The sequence below is a fragment of the Nyctereutes procyonoides genome, unplaced genomic scaffold, assembly GCF_905146905.1.
Source record: "Nyctereutes procyonoides isolate TBG_1078 unplaced genomic scaffold, NYPRO_anot_genome, whole genome shotgun sequence".
NCBI classification, from domain to species: Eukaryota; Metazoa; Chordata; class Mammalia; order Carnivora; family Canidae; genus Nyctereutes; species Nyctereutes procyonoides.
The window spans coordinates 24,189,515-24,207,786 of record NW_026575037.1 but is presented as its reverse complement, the minus strand read 5'-3'; the positions used below and the strand labels follow the sequence as shown (position 1 = coordinate 24,207,786).

At 56.6% G+C, this 18,272-nt stretch overlaps 1 protein-coding gene across 4 annotated transcripts in view; it reads right to left on the bottom strand.

Annotated features, from left to right (window-relative positions):
* Positions 1 to 18,018, bottom strand: part of NR5A2 (nuclear receptor subfamily 5 group A member 2) — a 137,785-nt gene extending 119,767 nt beyond the window's left edge. Inside the window, exons 1-4 of one of the 4 annotated variants that reach the window (XM_055319511.1) lie at positions 17,765 to 18,018; positions 6,055 to 6,192; positions 2,071 to 2,189; positions 401 to 542 (exon numbers count right to left, since the gene is read on the bottom strand). In XM_055319511.1, coding sequence (XP_055175486.1) covers positions 401 to 542; positions 2,071 to 2,189; positions 6,055 to 6,192; positions 17,765 to 17,828 — 463 coding nt within the window. In that variant the 5' untranslated portion in view covers positions 17,829 to 18,018. Of the gene's footprint in view, positions 1 to 400; positions 543 to 2,070; positions 2,190 to 6,054; positions 6,423 to 17,764 lie in introns of those variants that run through there. The other 3 variants (XR_008663686.1, XM_055319509.1, XM_055319510.1) reach the window with 3 other exon arrangements.
* Between the last annotated feature and the right edge of the window lie 254 nt (positions 18,019 to 18,272).

Below are 18,272 nucleotides of genomic sequence, written 5' to 3'. Positions count from 1 at the left end.
GAGAAGCAGACTCCATGCAGGGAGCCCGATACGGGACTCGATCCCGGGACTCCAGGATCACACCCTGCGCGGAAGGCAGGCGCTCAACCCCTGAGCCACCCAGGGATCCCTAACCAGGCCTTTTTAGTGTCAAATCCATCTGCTCCCCAAACTAAAAATTTTTTAAAGGTGGGGGGAGGGAAACTCCAATATTTATAAGTTTTTTTCCTAGTAGACTTCACCAGTGTTTAAATGATCCTCAGACTGTTCTGCTGACAAAACATAAAAAAATATCTTACGTTATTGTCCATGGTGTTAAAAGACTAGGAAAATAACGTTACCATATTGGAAGTACAATGTTATTTTAAATCCTATGTCCTTGGAGAATTTTAACAGGCAGTAGTCTTTGGAAGAAACTTACCTTCTAGTTTCATTCCAACACTTAGACATTTTTGAAATCGACAGTAAGGACAACGCTTTCTCTGTGTTTTATCAATTTGGCAGTTCTGGTTTTCTATACATGTGTACCTTTTATTATTTTGGACTGTTCGCTTAAAAAATCCCTACAAAACAGAGAAAATAGTGAGACATATTATAAATCTAACACCGTCTCTTCCATTGTTTCATTTTAAGGAAATCACCAATAAATCTTTTCATTGAACCAATGAGCCCTTCCGTGGCTCTGTGGTTTGTCTTACACTTTAACAAGACCAACCCTCCAAAACAGCACTGGGCCAAAGTGGAGATTTTTCTAGTACTGGAGTTATATTCCTAGAATTACAACAAATCTTAGGAAGATTTGGATACATACCATTTCATCTCAACAGTCAGAGAAAAACACATTCTATATTAACCAGTATCTTTTTAAATCTGTTTTCTTATTAACTTCATATTCCAGAAAGTTGCTCATGGAGATCTGTACTGTTTGTAAGCAGTGTGATAGAATTTTAGTGGCAAACCATTGTAAAATACCAGTGGAAAATCTGAATAGCAAATTTTTTTTTTTTACAAATGTCAGCACTAGATATGTTAAAAGCAAAAAGATTTAAAGAGTAAAATGGGAAAGTGTTCATAATTCCATTGGAATACATTCAAGTTGTAACTCTGTAAAAAAAAAAAAAGGTGAAACTAATGGCAAAGAAAAGCATGTGTAGCAGAGAGCTAAATTTTAGCAGTGTGCTTTTCTTGTATTGCACCCAAAAGAATTTATCAAAAACAAATTTTTGTTAGCTTCATAATATAATAACAGCTTTCCCAGGATGGTACATTCTTTATGTTTATCCTACTAGCCATAAAGTGAAACGATCTTACTTTGTTACAGAGAATGAAGGGATTTTTCCTGGCAATGGTTTAAGTATTTGTAATTGAGCTTTCTACTTTAAAAAATGTTGAGAAATACCAAGTATCAAGTTGACTGGGAATATATCAAAAAGATCTAAGATAAATTCTTGATCTATGGTTGAGATTATTACGAACAATATAAGTACATTTTACATATTAAAACTTCTTGCATTTAAATAGGTCATATGATTTATTTATGAAAGCCACTCTTACTATAAACTGACATGTGGTTTCTTATTCTTTATGATATAATTTCATAAAATCTTAAAAACTGTTTTTGGAATAAATCAGGATAAAAATCACACGGTTGAGAATTTAGACTTTTATCTGTGGATAAAAAATGTTTAGACTCGCAGCACAGAATACCCTGAAGTTAAAATATATTTAGGAAATACTTTGTCATGTTCCCTCTCAAGAACAACGGTGCTTTAAATATATATAAGTCAAGCAAAATCAATATTTAGGACTGTTAGAAAGAGAAGTCTTTCTACAGATACATCACTTTACTAACATAAAATATTTTAAAGCCACGAGACTGGCAAAGTTTTCTAAACAGCATACATTTTTTTTTTTGCCTTTGGAATTAAATCAAACACATATTTCAAAAAATCATCTCCCTAAGACTAACTCTTTCTCTCATATTTGATTGAGTCCAAAAAAGGACAGCCTAAATTTAGGTCTAAAAAGCAATCCAATGGTTTATTTTGGTTTTGAACCTTCTATTTGTCACATAGCAACGTGTAAGCAAACCTTGCAGCTTTCACAGGTGAGGAGCCCATAATGGTATCCAGACACTTTATCTCCACACACCGGACAGAGCTCTTCAAGATCTTCATCGTAAGAGTAATTCACCATTTTAAACTGAGACACTGAAACAAAAGAAATGTATACACATAGCTAATTAATTCAGTAGGTAGGTTTTAATCCTGCAGTGAGAGAGCATTTTGGTTAATTAACTGGTGGGCAAACATCCCAGGTACAATATAAAATAAAATTAAAAAAACCACCTATTTTCAAAACACCTAGGCACCCTGAAAAACTATTTTTATGCAATGAACATAAAACATCTTTTGGACTCCACCAGCGTGCACTTCACTTCCTTCTCTCTCTCTTTTCTGTTTTTGTTTTTCTTTTTTTTTTTTTTTAACTTAAAAAGAATTCCAGCTTCTGTTGTTAAGAATCTCAAACTGCCCACCGTGGAACGCCTTCTTTCACAACCGCCCCAGGCAGCAAAATCAGGAGGGAAACGCGAAAAGGCAGAAAGGGGAACAACCTGGAACTCCTCTTAAAGCCTCCTGAAGTCAAGACCCCAAAGTGTCCCCTGCGCCCGGAGGAGGGAAACGGGCAACACCCGCTCCGGCCCTGCGGGGGGGTCCGAGGCCGCCAGCCCTGGCTCAGCAGGCCCGCGGCTGCGCCCTGCACAGCCCCGCCGCGCGCCCTGAAGCCCCGGGCGCCTGCCTCCCTGCAGCGGCCGCCCTGGAACCACAGCCCGCCGCTCCCTACGTTCCAATCTGCTGGATTAATTGAAACCTTCAGCTCCGCATGGACAGGGCTGCTGTGCCGCGTACTTTCATCTCTCCACATTTGAAAATCTGCAAAAAAAGATAATGATAAAGGAGGAGGAGAAGGGAGGGCGCCCGGAAGACAGAAAAAAGGAGAAGGATGCACAGGAGGGTCTGGTGCCAAGGAGACAGGTCCTGCGTCGCCCTCGAGTCAGGTCCTGCGATAAAGTTCCCACGGGGCGGATCAGCAGTGCAGCCCGGCGACACCTCGAGACCCCTGCTACGCAGCGGTGGGGCCTCCGGGCGCGCGCGCGGCCCGCGGAGGGGACCCAGCGCCCGCCTTCCGCCGGACGCAGCCCCTGCCAGGGCGCCTTTGCAGCTAAAAGATGGATAAGCCGCGCGGCCAGGACAGTGGCCGGGGGACCCCAGGCCAACACCCGCCCCATTCCCTTCCTGGGACCCACGGGGGCCCCGTCTGGGAGCGCGGACGGCAGGCACCTGCGGCGAGGGGCAGGTCCGCGCGCCCCGCCACCGTCCCGCGAAGCCCGGGGTGCACTCGCCTCTCGCCCCTCGCTCCCCGCTCGGCGACACACAGGCGCACACGCACGGCCCAGCTTAAGTTAATCAGTGGCATTTGCAGGGGGCGGGGCGGGAGGGGGGCCGGGGGGAGGGGGAGCCGACGGCCGGACAGAAGTTTCCTCTGATTTGTTTACCAAAAAGGAAAGAGAGAAGCGGCCCCCACCGCATCCCCAAAGTTCCCGGCCACTCCATCACCGTAATGCGGCCTCTTTGCCCAGGACGCCTTCTTTTTCTGTGCCTTTTTTCCCCCCCTTAAATAATAATAAAGTTCTTTTTCACTTTATGGATTCTGCAGGCCTCCGGAAGGGGCCCCGGGGGAGGCGAGGTCACCGGCACCACCGGGAGGCTGAGGCCGCGCACCGACCGGCCGAGTCCAGACGCCTCTTCCCGAGAAGCCTGGGGCTTCAACCCGCGTGAGTGAGCCCGAGTTTGGGGACACGGGGAGGGGTCCCCCGTGAACGATGCTGCGGTGGAAGCAGGCGCTTGGGGCTCCGAACGAGGCAAGTGCGGGGATGCGAGGACCGCGCCTGCCCTACGAGGTCGCGCCCGGGGCTGGGGCAGCTCGGGGCTTGGAGGAGCTGAGGGTTCCAGAAGTCGGTGAGCAGCCCCAGCTCTCCCCGAAACTTGCGTGTGTTAGGCTTGGGGGGAAAAACTGCACCCGGTGTCCTTTTCTATTCCCCCTTCGCCCAACAAAGTAAACTCCTAACTTCGCACCTACGGGGCACAGCGAGGCAAACGTGTGCAGGAGGATGTGGTGCCCACCGCGGGGATCCAACCCCCAAAAGGACCGGGGCTGGAGGCGGGGGAGCCTCTGGGACAAAGGCAGAGTCCGGGTGGCAGGCTGGGCACTCGCCGCCGTGCAAGACCCGGGCACCTTTCGGTTTCCCAGGTGCTGTACCCGGAATCCGTCAGGGCAAAGGAGTCCCTGAATTAAAGAACTGGGGGACACGGGGGGCCTCGTAAAGCCAAGGCCGCGGAGAGGCAAGCGGGGAAACCCCGCCCCAGCTGCGCACGCTCCGCTGTCCCGAAACCCAGTGGCGGGTCCTCCTCCTGCTCGGACCAGGGCGCGTCCCCGGCGGAGGCCAGAGCCAGGGTGACGGCCGCGTCCCCAGACACCCTCGGGGTGCAGGCCGCGGGGCCCCGGGGCAGGCGCGCCCGGCCCTCCCTCCCCACTCCGTTTTCGAACCCGGAGCTGAGCGAGCGGCCGCTGCCTCGTCCCGCGCCCGGGCGCCGCGGAAGGCCACCTGGGTCCAGAACGCCCCTCCCGGACTTTGCGAGGACACGACTGCGGTGGCATTTCCCTGCCCCCGCCCCCGCCCCCGCGACCCTCACTGCGGCCTCCCCCACTTCTGGATGCGGCGTCTCCCTGAGCGTCTCTCCCCGAGTCTCTCGGAAACGCGCGCGCGCAGGAAAGAGGAGCAGAAACTTTCCTTTTGGACCCAAGTTCGCGCCGGCCTCGCGGGCGCCCCAGGGCGGTCCCCCCGGCCGTCCCCCTCCGCGGCCGCGGGCGGGGAGTGCGCAGCCCGAGCCCCTGGCGCCGGGTCCCCCGCGTCCCCACGTCGCGGGAACCCCCGGGGCGGGCGACAGTGCCTGTTTGGGGCAGCCGGGTTGCTCCGGCAGCCAGCCAGCCCTCGAGCGAGCCTCGGGGACCCCGCCGGCCGCCAGCCCCGAGCCGCAGCCCCGCGGGGCGACGTCCGGGCCCCGGGCCCGAGCGCTGCAGGCGCGCCGCCCACCCGTGCCGCGGGGCGCACGACCCCAACCCCGGCTGGGGCTCGGCCCCCCGCCCCCCGCCCCCGGCCCTTGCAAGTCGGCCTCGGGGGGTTGGGGGGGGACGGCAGGAAGCCCCCGTGCGCCCGGGCCCGCCGGCCCGCACATCCTGCGCGCGGGCAGGGGCGAGGATGGAGGAGCGCCGGTGACTTTTCCTAGCATTGTTCCCTCCCCGGCCCGGAGCGACTGCGAGAAACTTCCGAAGGGCTCGGCCTCCAGGGCTGCAGCCGCGGCTCGGCCAGCACGGCTGGCTCGGGGCGGCCGCTGTCCGCGGCGAGGAGCCGGGAACACAGGCAGGACCGCATCCTCCTCCCAGCTCCCGGGCCGCAGCCGAGGCCCGAGGCCACGCCGCGGCCGCGCCTCCCTCCACCAGCTCGGCCACGCTCGCGCAGAGGGCGCGCCTGGGGTCGCCTCGGGGCCCCCCCCTCCCCGGGCCTGCGCGCCGTCCCAGCGACCGCGCGGGCTCTTGGCGGTGCCCACGCGCCTTCGGGCGCCGCGGAGCCGAGGCGCTGGGGGCCACCGCGTCCTGCCCCTGCGCTCCCCTGCACACGGGAGCCGCCGCTCTCGGTCCCCCTGCGCCCAGAGACCGAGAACCTGCTCCGGGTTCCGGGAAGACGTTCCATTTCTCAGAAGGATCTTCTTATTCTGAAGTCGGCTTGGCCCGAAGCTCCCCCCCCCCACCTCCACCCCTACCCCCGCACCCCGGGTTGCCATAGAGCTCGGAGCCTCGCTTTTTTCTTAATTAGAAGCGGCCAATTAGGCTCGGCTTGCAAAACCTCCGCCCCGCATTGTTCAAGAGCCAGAAACTTTTAGGCCGGCCGCCGGGGGTGGGGGGCCGGGGAGCGCAGCGCGCAGCTCGGGGGCGCGGGGCGCGGCGCCTCCTTACCTTGCATGTTCTCCGGCATCTGCCCCTGCTCCCCATGCGACCGCGCCAGTCCCAGGGCTTCCGTCTCCACTTTGGGTAGCATGACCAGGCGGCCGCGGGCGGGGGCAGGGGGTCGGCGTCCGTCCGGAGGCCCGGCACCTGGGCGCGGGACGGAGGGGCGCCGGGGGTGCTCGCGGGGCGGCCGCTCAGGACCCCCGAGCCGCGTCCAGCCCCGCAGCCCCAGAGCCGCCGGCGAGCTGCCGGGGGGCGCACGGCGGGAGACGCGCCGCGGCGAGGTCGGCGTCCCGGAGCCTCGGTCTGGCTCGGCGAGGGCGGCGGCGAGGAGGGCGCAGCTGCCCGGGGCGCGGGCGGTGGAGGCGGCGGCGGAGCTGGAGCTGCTGCTGCTGCTGCTGCTGCTGCTGCTGCTGCTGCTCCTGCTGCCGCCGCGGCTGCCGCTGCTCCCGGACGGCTCGGGCGCCTCCCCCCCACCCCCCCGCGCCCGCCCTGTGGCTCAGGATCGCCAGGGGTCCCTCGCTCCCCCGCTCCTCTCGCCTCCCCCGCCCCTGCCCCGCGCTCCGCGTCCCTCCCGCTCGCTGTCGCAAGTGTGGAGTTGCGCGAAGTTCCGCCCGCCCTCTCCTGCCCCCGTCCTCCTCCCGCGCGCCCGAGAGCGGTCCTCCCAGCCCCGAGGGCAGGGGCGAGCCGGGGAGGACCGGGGAGGTAAGGAAGCCGGGGCTGCTCGGGGAGGGCCGGGCTGGGGCGGGGGGATGCCGGGGAGCGGGGCCGCGGGTTCCGGCCTCGCTCGGACAGCGGCCGCCAGCCAATGAGGACGAGGCGCTCGCTCCCGGCCCCGCGCCGGCCCGAGCCGGGCAGCCCGCCCTAACCCCTCCCGCCCCACCCTGACCTGGGGCGGGGGACGTGCGGGCGGCCGGCTCTGCCCGCGGGCGCGAGGCGACCTCTGCCTGAGCGCCGCGGGGAGGCGGGGAGGCCGGGCCGGCGAGGTTCCCGTGCGCGCGGGGCGCGCGGGAGGGACGCGGGGCGGTGCGCGCGTGGCAGGGGCTGCAGAGCCGGTTAGACACCCGCTCGGACCACCCGGGGAGACGGGGCCGGCCCTCCGCGGCCCCAGGGTGGCCTCTCCAAAGAGCCGGCCTGCTCCCCGGGCTCTCCCGGCTCCGGGAGCCCCTCGGCCTGCGGTCCGCAAGGGCCCCGCCGTGGGCGCCGCGCGGCCCGGCTCCCCGAGGAGACCTCAGCCCCGCGGCCGCGAGCCCATCGCCCGGCGGCCGAGAAGCAGCTCGCGCCCTCTCGCGCCCCAGCAGCCCCGCCAGCCCCTCCGCCCCACCGCAAACGCTCCGCCGCCTCCCGCCCAACAGCGCGCAGGCGGCGGGCGGACCGCCTGGATCTCGCTGAACTGTGTTTCCACGTTCAATGCAAAGACCCGGGCGCGGGGCTTTCCTCTTTTGCATTCTGGGGTCTCTGGTGGGACAATCCACATGAGGCCCAGAGGCCCAGCACTTTAATAAAGTTTTAAAGAACCATCTGCTATGTAAGCTCTTCGGCCGCCAGCCCAGCCACATCTTCAAAGTTTTCAGATCTCATCCCAACGAGATGAAAAACATTTTTCCCCCCCAGCCTCGTGACTGCATATGAAATGCCTCCTATGCAGTGTCTGCTGTGAGATCGGGTAATTATCAGAGTCCACCCACAAGGGGGTGAATTTGAATCTCAAAAGATCTGAATTTATTCTATTTGAATGGCTTTGGAGATCACACATCCAAACTGCCCAGTCCAGTATTTGATGAATTGAAAAACACTCCAATCATCGCCATGATTAATCTACACTTTTATATGAAATGGGTTGTTCATCACCCACTGGTGTCTGGCAATTCAGATGCCGTTGGCTCTCTAAATTCTTTTTTTTTTTTCCTTTTTTTTTGTCATTTTGTTCTTCCATATATATTCAGAAGCTAAGTTATTTAAATCTCAGTTTTGTGGCATCATCAAACTTCATAAAAACGTCTCGACTTGGGAGGAGGGGGACCGTCCGTGAGTTTGTAAAGTGCAGTGGGCTGTAGTTGCCAAAATTAGTGAGCCTTGAGACGCTGGGATTTCTGTGATAGTATCAAGTAGCACCGTCGATCCATTTTCAGTTATTACTAGTTGTTTTAAGTACCATCGTGAATTAGGTGTGCATACATATACGCACATAGTTCAGAAAAGGAAAGGAATTAACTCTCAGGGCTAGAATCAGTTTGTGTGCAGTGCATTGTGGATTCGGATGAACTCTGAAAATCAGTTTATTAGAAAGTCTTAGGAGTGCCCTTCACTACAGTCAAAGAGCTTATGGGGACATTTATGTTGCACCCTCACAAACACCAGGCTGGCAGCTATGAGGGACTCCAGACTCTTGGTCCTCAGAAGAAGCTTCAGGCTCTCCGTGCCAGAGGGACAGTCCTCTGGTTGGTAGAGCTGAAGGAAGAAGTCAGGAGAGCTGAAAGTAGACAGAGGGCCTGATGTATATTTGCAGCATGGTGAAATGCTCGCCTGGACTTGAGGCAGAGCCTGACCCAGCCAGGGCCAACTTTGTGATCACCTTCCTAACCCAGCTTCAGCCCCAGAAGGGGCGTGTTTAGACCCTACTAGCATCCTTTCAGTCCAGGGCAGTCTGCCTCACCCCACACACCCCAAACCAGGAGTGATGGTGACAAAGGGCCAGCTGACGTTCATTTATCCCCTCCCCAAACCAGAGGAGGGGGGAGGGTGCATAAGGGCCGGTTTCAAAAAGCCACCCTCTAAAAAAAGTAATGCACACTTGTATCACAGGGGACAGGTCCCAGGCGCCTTGCCTTGTTCTGAGACTCTCGTCCAGGCTGCGGCGGGGAACCCAAGGGGCACGGAAAGCGCAGGAGGTCTCAAGCAGAGAGAAAACGTGGGTGCACCCGGCCTCCTGCTCCAGGGAGAGAAGTGTTCCCCAGGGTCAACCCTATCCCAGATCCCCTGGGGACGTCCAGAGCCCTGTCTGCGCTGCACAGGGCAGAAAAGTTCCCCCCTGGAACCGGTTCTAGTCAGAGACCTGAGGGCACAACTCACCTTTTAGCGGTTTTCTCCTCAAGGAGTTTAGGGGAGCAGTAAGCACCCCCTACCCTGGGGAGGACACGGGGGGGGGGGGTGGCGGCACCAAGGCTTCAACACCAAGCTCACTTGCACCCTGCAAGTGCATCCTCTCCCTACCCTCTCAGTCCCCTCGTTTTGAATGTTCTGGGGCCCTGACCCTCCAGTCCTGCTGGGCCGGGGCCCCGCACCGGAGCCGAGGACAGCCTGCCCGTGACCGGGATGGGCCTGGGCATCCCTACAACACCCTCCCGGAAGGAGAGGGCGGCAGAAGGAGGTGCCCCGGGGGGGGGGGGGGCTGAGGATGGTGCTAGGTTGCAGGGGTAGCAGCGAGGAAAAGAGCCAAGTGGCAGAGAGATGGGGGAGTCAGTCGAGGTGGGAGCAGGGAGCGGGGCCTGTGTGGTCTCCACGTCGAGGCCCGCGGGGGTCCGGACCCACCGAGAGCCCCGCGAACGGCTTGGAACACCGAAGCCCCCCCACTCCGCCAGGGGCATCTTAACCCGGCGTCTCGGTGGGCGCACATTTAGGGACCCCCCACCCCCTGCGGGGGACTTAGCTGGCGGCTCAGACCACCGAGCTGAGGCCGGGGGCCGGGGGAGGCGGTTGCGGCCGCAGCCACCATGCGCATTCCCGATTGCGTCCCCGCATCCCTCTGCCAACTTCTGGCAAACTTCTCGCCCCTCGCCCCTCGCCTCCCCCGCGCCTCCCCCCTCCTTCCGACGAGGCTGGTCTCCGGGGCTCGTCCTTCCCGGTCCTGACTTTGTCTTAAAGCATTGATTGACGGTTGCAATTATAAAGGATGATGGCTCGGGGAGGCTCCCGCAGCCTTGATGAGCCCGAGGAGCGCAGTCCTGGCATATTTTATCCAGGCTCAGCGTTACGGGGCCGTGCGCCCCACTCAGCCGGCCCGCACCCCCCACCCGCGGGCGTGTCACCCGCCGCCTCTGCCCGGCGCCTGCATCTCAGAGCGCGCGGGAGCAGCCTGCCCTTGACCTGACCCGGGCACTGCCGGCGGCCCCCGCGCTTCACGCGTGCAGGCTGCAAAGGGAGCGGGCGGTGGCACGGGTTTTTAGGACTGGTTCAGGGGCCCTGGGCTCGGAAAATACAGGTGCCCACGTAGAAGTGCCACCCATCTCGCGCGCCCGGGTCGGGGGTGGGGGTGGGGGGACTCGCACAGGGGCATTCTTGGAGGCAATTTCCAAAGGCCTCCTCCTTTGCCACTTTTTGGTGTTTTTAGGAAACCAGCATCATTACTCTTCTCGTAGCGTGTGTCTAGCTCTCAACCTCAGAAGAAACCTAGATTTTGTTTTTTGTTTTTGTTTTCCCAAAAAGTCTCCACCAAGTGGCCCGGATAGCCGGAGGTGAAAGAGAAGGGAGCTTATCAGCCTACTGAAAACTCGGGCTCGGCCTCATTTTCTCCGCCCCTCTCACTCCAAAATCCCATCAGAAGACACTTTTGCCTTTCTCTGAAAATTAGGTTTAGCAAGAGTTCCAGAGTCCCGCTCCTGAGCCCAGGGGGCTGGCCTATACACCCCCCCTCCCCTTTCCAGGCTCCCCGAGCGGGTGGCCAGAGCACTTTAAGATGAGAGGGGTTAAATTTCAGCACAGACCTACAAATTACCAAGGGGCACCGTATTGGCCGAAGCTTTGAAAAAATAAACTTGAATAGGTGAGAAGTCTTGCCTAGTTAAAAAAAAAAAAAAAGACCCTTTCCCGGTACATGTGTAAGTAACTACTTGAGACCTCATCCACCCCAGCCGGGAGAGGAGGAGGAGAAACTGCCATCAATTTAGACACACAAGCCCGGGAAAGACGTGGGTTAGGGGTAGCCAAAGGGGGATTGATTCACGATCACTAGGAGAGGACCTCAATATATCGTGGTCCCAACTTCATTGAGGGGGGAGTGACAAGGTGAAGCAATTACCCAGGTGATCTGGGCTCCTCCAGCCCCTTCCCCCAACCTACCTCCCACCCTTGCCCTAAAGGAAAGGTGAGGTTTTCGGAGGGTTGGGCCTGGATTATCGTAATCTGCATCTCTGTAAAAAAGAAGAGCTTCCCAAGTAGACCTTTTTGGCTTCATTTTCTTTGGAGACTATTGCCCCAACCCAGGGGTCCAGGCGCGCCCCGCTTTGGTGTAGCCGGTGCCCTTCTCGAAGTGGGCGGGCAGATCCGGTCTGGAGCAAGGCGCTGGCGGGGGGCAATACCCTTGGGTAGGTGGTCCAATCTAATCTAGCTCTTCCTCTGTCATTGAAATGGAGATGTGGGCCAGCCCAGCTCCAAACTGCGAGACGCCACTGTCGGAGCCACCCCGTCGGTCCTGGGGACCACGCAGCGCGGGAAGCAGGGTTCTGCAGGTCGGAGGGGGAGTATGCAGGGTCCCCCCCGCCAGCCCCCGCCTCGACCCGGACTGGGAACTGATCTGGGCCCCGGAGGCCTCAGGGCCACCGTTGCAGTGAGCCCGGCCAGACTGCAGGGGACCTGAGGGCAGGGGCTCAGCACCGTCGAGGCCCTGGGCTTGGGAAAGCCCCCGCGCTGGGGCTTCAGTTCTTGGGATCAATGGGCTCAGGGCTGGGTCTGTCCACCCCTGGTGCCCCGAAAAGAAAGGGGGGGCTCGCGGTGGTCTGCTCGCCCTCCCGCCGGCGGTGCGAAGGCGGCCCCAGGAGGGGGCTACGCAGTCGCAGGCTTGGGGTGCCGGCGCCTCCCCCAAGCTAAGGCCAGTGTGACGAGTAGGACGCGGTAGCCCGCGATTGCACAGGCTTGGGACCGTCCCCCCCCCCCCAGGGTTTCTCCTCTGGAGACTGGGGATGCGCGTGGGGCACCTGGTGCAGGCTTCCCATGGGGTTTCTATTCAGTCCAGGGCAGGTGGCCGCTGGAGCAGGTGGGCTTGGGGGCCGAGGCTGTGGACGGCCGGGTGGGGGCACAGGTCAGCAGCCACTGCAGCAGCCGGCGCTGCCTCGGGGACCACCATCTACCTCCCTAGGAACACGCCCCGGTTTCTCAAAAGCACCTAAATACAGGGGGTGGGGGGTGGCTGTGTGTGCTCAGAATGCTCAGAGCACCCCGTTTGGCCCTAAGGGTAAGAAAAGGGCCTTTTCTCTCTGAAGTCGGTCAATCATTTTGAGTGGCTTCTCTGCCCTCCTCTGACCCACCAACTCCATCACAAATAGATGCTCCCCGAATGTTCTCTCAATTCCCAGGTCTGTCGGCGGCTGTTGAGTTGCCAGCATACAGCCCATAACTGCAAGCGAAACTCCCCCCCTCCCCCAGACTCCAGGTCCTCTCCAGGCACCCAGAGCCAAGACCCAAGGTGCCCTCCTCCCTCCTTAGCTCTGCCCCAAGGCTCTCTTCTCCCACCCTGCTCCACCCTGCCCCCTACGCCTCTCCCCATCCCACCCTTCTGAATTCTGCTGGGATCTGAGTTCCACGGTGCAATGAAAAGAAAGATAAAGAGCCAATTCCGAAACCGTCTTCTTAAACCCAAAATGCCTTTCGGAAGAAAGTCTGAGTAGATAAACATTGTTTTTAATCATAATTCCTTTATGTCAACAAAGGCAAATCATCACAACTTTGAGGAAAGAGCATGGGTTTCAGAATCACATCCACGAGTTCTGTTTATAGTTCACTCCCCTGACAGGGCAAGTGATGTTGGGCAAATCACGTGACCTTTCTGATTCACTTTTGTCATCAGTAAAATTGGCAACAAACTTTATAGTTGCATGAGACAGTGCCGGTAAAGCAACATCTCATGCTGTTGATAAATACCAGTTCTCCTCTGTATTCATCTCTTTAACTTTACCCACACTCCTCTTTCTGCAAGGAAAATAACTAGGGAGGGAATCGCTAACCATTCTAGAACCATTTAAAATAAGATCCTTCCAGTGGGAAGTACTTGTTAATTTAACTGCAGTGCTTGACCAAGTCCTCAGGGACTTAATTACACCCTCAGATAAAACCGCTCACCAAACTGCTGCTGTTCACCTGTATTCAGATTATTTGGAGTTTAAAAGTTAAGTGTGTCTTTTCTTACTTATTACGTAAAAACACTCATATCAGAGCTTCCCAAAAGACTAAAAAGAGGCAGCCTTTAATAATTTGTCTGGTCAGGTTGAGTCCACCTGGTTCTTCCAGGCCTAATGTCTCAAGCTCACGCTGGTTATATTTCAACTCTTCCCCTGGGGCCTTCCCAAACATCAAGGCCCCCACACTCCTAAAGCTCCTTGAAGCCAACTGGATTTCTCACAGAAGTTTTTGTTCCAATAAGGTAGAGAGTGGGGCAGTGCAACCCAAAGCAGTAGCTTTATCCTGAGGTAGGTTCTAGTCTTGGGGAGCAAGATGTCTGACTCCTGCCCTGCATAAAGCATCCCTGGAAGTGCTTGGGGAAGCTGGGCCTCCAGGGGGGAGTCTGTCCCAGAGCCCTTCTCTAGCTCATCTCAAGTTCAAGGCTGAATCTAAGATAACCCTAGACGTTGTGTCTTGGGAGAGGCGTTAAGCAAAAGAAAAAAAGCTCTGCCAAGCCCCTCTCTCCTCTCTGCCTCCATAAGTCTCTCTTGGTTTATTAGAAGTGATGTTAAGGAAATCCTTTGGCTCCAGTTAGAACTTGTAGATCAAGGTCAGCAAGGAGAGTTTGGGAAGCACCCTGTTGGAGTGGGGCGGAGGCAGGGAAGAAGAGGCATCAGAGTTTAGCTTCCTGGAGGGAACCGGCTGCCTAAGCCCAGCAGCAAGAATCAGAACATGGATTTGGGTGACCGACGTTCCAACAGCACTGCAAATAAAGCCGGCCAGAGTTTGGGGTGGCATAACAGGCTGTCTCATTGTCCACCGCATGATGTCTACTTTCAGAGATCAGTATGGGCACAGAGCTTACTGGAGGTTATTGCTGGAATAAAACCAGATTCCGAGAGTGACAAGAGGACTAGATAACCAACTCTATACAGTGTCTCAAGAGTGTTTGCATTGTGTCTCATGTACTCCTAACTATGCAGACGGACGCAACTTCCTGTGGACACTATACAACAGCATCCTGAATGGGTATAATGTCCATAAATGCACTTAATCTGAAGAATTACGTGAATTTAATACAAATCAAAGCAATAATGTTGAGCACGTTGCAGAAGAGTCATTAAATACTTGTTATATGACATGTTTCAGGCCGTTCAGGTTTGGCTCTTTTGTTAATATGGACAAATACCTTATTCTTCCTTTTTCTGTTTCTCTCTTGTGCTCTCTTACGTTACTACTGTATATCATCAGTGAAATTGCCCCATTTGGGAAAAAGGAAAAAAAAAAAAAACCCACCTAAGCCAGAAACCAAGAACTTGGACAGTGTCCCAGAACTAGTTAACTTTAAGGCAACAATCTGGTTATAACCCGAAGTCTGCTGCTTTTACACCACACTGTGACTATCTTGCAGGTAGGCAGAGGGAGCAATGGTGTCTTTTCCCCACTTTTCTATAGGAGTACAGACATCTGTACACAGTTTTCATGGAACCACCAGTGCGCAGAGAAGGAGAATGTCATGCCCACCCAGGACCCGCAGAGACAGCGCAGAGGCACATTTGTTAGTACAACACAACTGAATTAATGTGGAGTGGGGAACCCTGAGTGATCTCTACCTGCCTTGGCCTCGGTCTTGTGAACCCCTCCCCACGCCATCCTCATGGGCCACCTCAGCGCCACTGCAGGGACGGGCACCCCCTACAGCTGCACCTGCCAGTCAGAATCCCAGAGGCAACTCCTCTTAGGGCCGGGGTCAGTCCCAACTGTTCAGACTGAGGGCTCACAGCGTCCCCTTTCTCTGGCAGCCCGTTGGGTGCCTGGTCGGGCCAAGAAGCCCCCAGGAATGACCTTGGGGGCCACCCCGGGCGCAGATGGAACCCCAGGTACTGGGAGAGGGAGAGCGCGGGGCCTGGACCGGCCCGGGCCGAGCGCCAGCTCCGGAAGGAGGTTTCTTTGACGGGAAAATTGGCTGGGGTCTGCTCGTCCCCGGACCTGGCCCGGAAGTGCCGGGGAGCTTTAGGGTTTGGGGGTCGCCTCGCCGAGCGCCGCACCCCGGAACTTAGCAGGCCCTGGGGGCCCACGTCGCGCAGGTTCTGGCCCTCTGGGACCCGGACGCCCCACGCCCGTGGGTTACAGCCCTCCGCGCCCGGGGCGCACCGCCCTCCGTCCTCAGCGGGCCCGGCGGCCTGGGGCCCCGCGCGGAGACGGGGGCGGGGTCGCCCTCCGCGGGTCGCCGCGGCTCCGGAGGTGGGGGGGGGGAGTCGGCGTGCACCAGCTCGGGATCACGGCCCCGCCCCGCAGCCCCCAGGCCCCTCCTCCCTGCAGTCCTCCAGGCTCCGCCCCGCAGACCCCTCCGCAGCCCTCCAGGCCCCGCCCCGCAGCCCCAGGCCCCGCCCCACTAGCCCCCCCGCAGGCCCCAACCCTGCAGGCTCTAGGCCCCGCCCCACAAGTCCCCCGCAGCCCCAGGCCCCGCCCCTGCAGCCTCCAGGCCCCGCCCCACTAGCCCCCCGCAGGCCCCAGGCCCCGCCCCACTAGCCCCCGGCAGGCCCCGCCCCCGCAGACCCCAGGCCCCACCCCACTAGCACCCCGCAGGCCCCGCCCCCGCAGACCCCAGGTCCCGTCCCACAAGCCCCCCGCAGCCCCCAGACCCCGCCCCACAAGCCCCCACAGGCCCCGCCCCCGCAGCCCCAGGCCCCGCCCCCGCAGGACTCTACGGGCCCCAGGCCCCGCCCCCGCAGACCCCCGCAGGCCCCAGGCCCCACTAGCCCCCCCGCAGGCCCCACCCCCGGAGGCTCTAGGCCCCGCCCCACAAGTCCCCCGCAGCCCCAGGCCCCGCCCCCGCAGGACCCTACAGGCCCCAGGCCCCGCCCCCCAGACCCCCGCAGGCCCCAGGCCCCACTAGCCCCCCCGCAGGCCCCACCCCCGCAGGCTCTAGGCCCCGCCCCACAAGCCCCCCGCAGCCCCAGGCCCCGCCCCCGCAGACCCCCGCAGGCCCCAGGCCCCGCCCCCACAGCTCCCAGGCCCCGCCCCCGCAGACCCCCGCAGGCCCCAGGCCCCGCCCCACAAGCCCCCCCCAGCCCCAGGCCCCCCACCCCCCGCCCGGCTCCAGCGCGCTCTCGCCCCGGGAACGCGCCGCCAGTCCCGCCGGGAGGGGGGTGGGCGTGAGCGCGCGCGGCCGTTTTGCAGGCGAGAAAGATCTGAGATGCTTCGGGTTTCTCTTTCACCTGCTTGTGCTCGCATTTGCTTTTTATCTGCAGAGCAGCCGATTCTCTGTTGCGCTCTGATTGCTTTCCTCGTGTTTTCTTTTTCGTAAGTACAGATTTTTTGGGGGGTGGGTGGGGGGAGTTCCCGTTTCCTCCATGGATATACTATAGGGTGTAGTGGCCCATAAAAAAGCAATCTCTGCACTCAGGGGAGTCAGCTGGTTATCAAGGGAGAAGGAGGAAAAGCCCAAGCCTCGATTTGGCTTCTTGTTTCAGCAGCGGAGCTGGAACTCGGGAGCTCCTGGCAGGCCCCTGCGAATTCGCAGGGAAATTCCAGTTCCAAAGCCCAAGAAAGTGCTACAGGAAGGGGCACAGGCCCTTCCAACGCTAAGGGAAAGGAAGGAGGGCATGACTGCCAGCTGACTAATAATTACAGGCCACTGGAAATCACTTCCTTTTAGTCCTTTACTTTTAGGATTAATTGAATGTATTCTTGCTGGAACACTAATATTTTTTGTTCTTCTTAGAAATGGAAATTAGCTTTATTTACCTCCATTTATAAAAGCAACCCACGCCCATTATTTCGAGAAACAGATAATAACCCTTACATTCTAATCCTTAACGATGGTGTGTGTGTGTGTGTGTGCACATGCATATACATACATATGTATTTCCATATATATTTATTTATTAAATACATATATTGAAAATACGTGGATTTTGCGTGGCTTTTATTTGTCAGAAAAACAAAAGATACTCTATAGTGTCTGCAATCAATGAGACACCATAGTGTGGTGTGGCTTGAGGCTTTACAAATATCTGAAGGTATTTGTTAACGTTTGATCAATGATGCCTCCATATGGTTAGCTCGTTTCAAGTTCAAATTGTAGCTTATTATCTCTGATTGGAAATTATCGGAAAATATTAGTGATGAAATATATATATTATGCATTTTTGTTTCTGTTAGAGACTAATGAATGAACGTCCAAAAACAGTGGATATAATGAATAATATTGAAATACCCATTTGCTTTTTTTTAACTTTAAGAAAGATAAATGGGGGATCCCTGGGTGGCTTAGTGGTTTGGTGCCTGCCTTTGGCTCGGGGCATGATCCTGGAGTCCCGGGATCAGGTCCCATGTCGGGCTCCTTGCATGGAGCCTGCTTCTCCCTCTGCCTGTATCTCTGCCTCTGTGTGTGTGTGTGTGTGTGTGTGTGTGTGTGTGTGTGTGTGTGTCTCATGAATAAATAAATAAAATCTTTAAAAAAAAGATAAATGTGTGATACATACATGCGCTTATGTGCCTTTAATAGACAATAGGAGAAGCAATGGCTTATAGTACTAAATACATCAATGAGTTTAAATTACTTGAATTAATGTAGTAGCAGAATAATAAATGGATGATAAATAGAGCGATTCCTACTTACCAATAGGTGTAAGTCCGTGCTTTAGAGAATCTTGCAAATTTCCAGTATCCGAATTAGAAGACATTCTTAGTAAAATTATAGGCGATCCTTTGGTTTAACGCAGAAATCATTGAGTATAAGAAAAAGTGCAGCTTGTCAAATTTTGGAGCCCTTGGGAGGTCACACAAGACTACAGTAACCTTTAGTGAAAGTTAAAAAAGTAGCAAAAAAAAAAAAAAGAAATCTAAGAATTCAAAAAGTTACAAGTAAGTCTTTCCCTGGACTCTGTACTTTTTCCAGCATTAGTGGCCTGCTGTAAACCATGTATCCAGTTACATGATGGTTTCTAATCAGAAGAATGGAAACTTTTGATAGGCTTAGATGCATCACATGACTCTATGCTAGTTGATAAGAGGACCCTGTTATAAAGTGACAGCAAAAGAGATAAGAACTCCTGGCAGATAATGGCAAAGAAATGATTAACTCAGAAGTGGAGAGGTGCTATGCAGCACAGAGAGTGGAAAGTTGT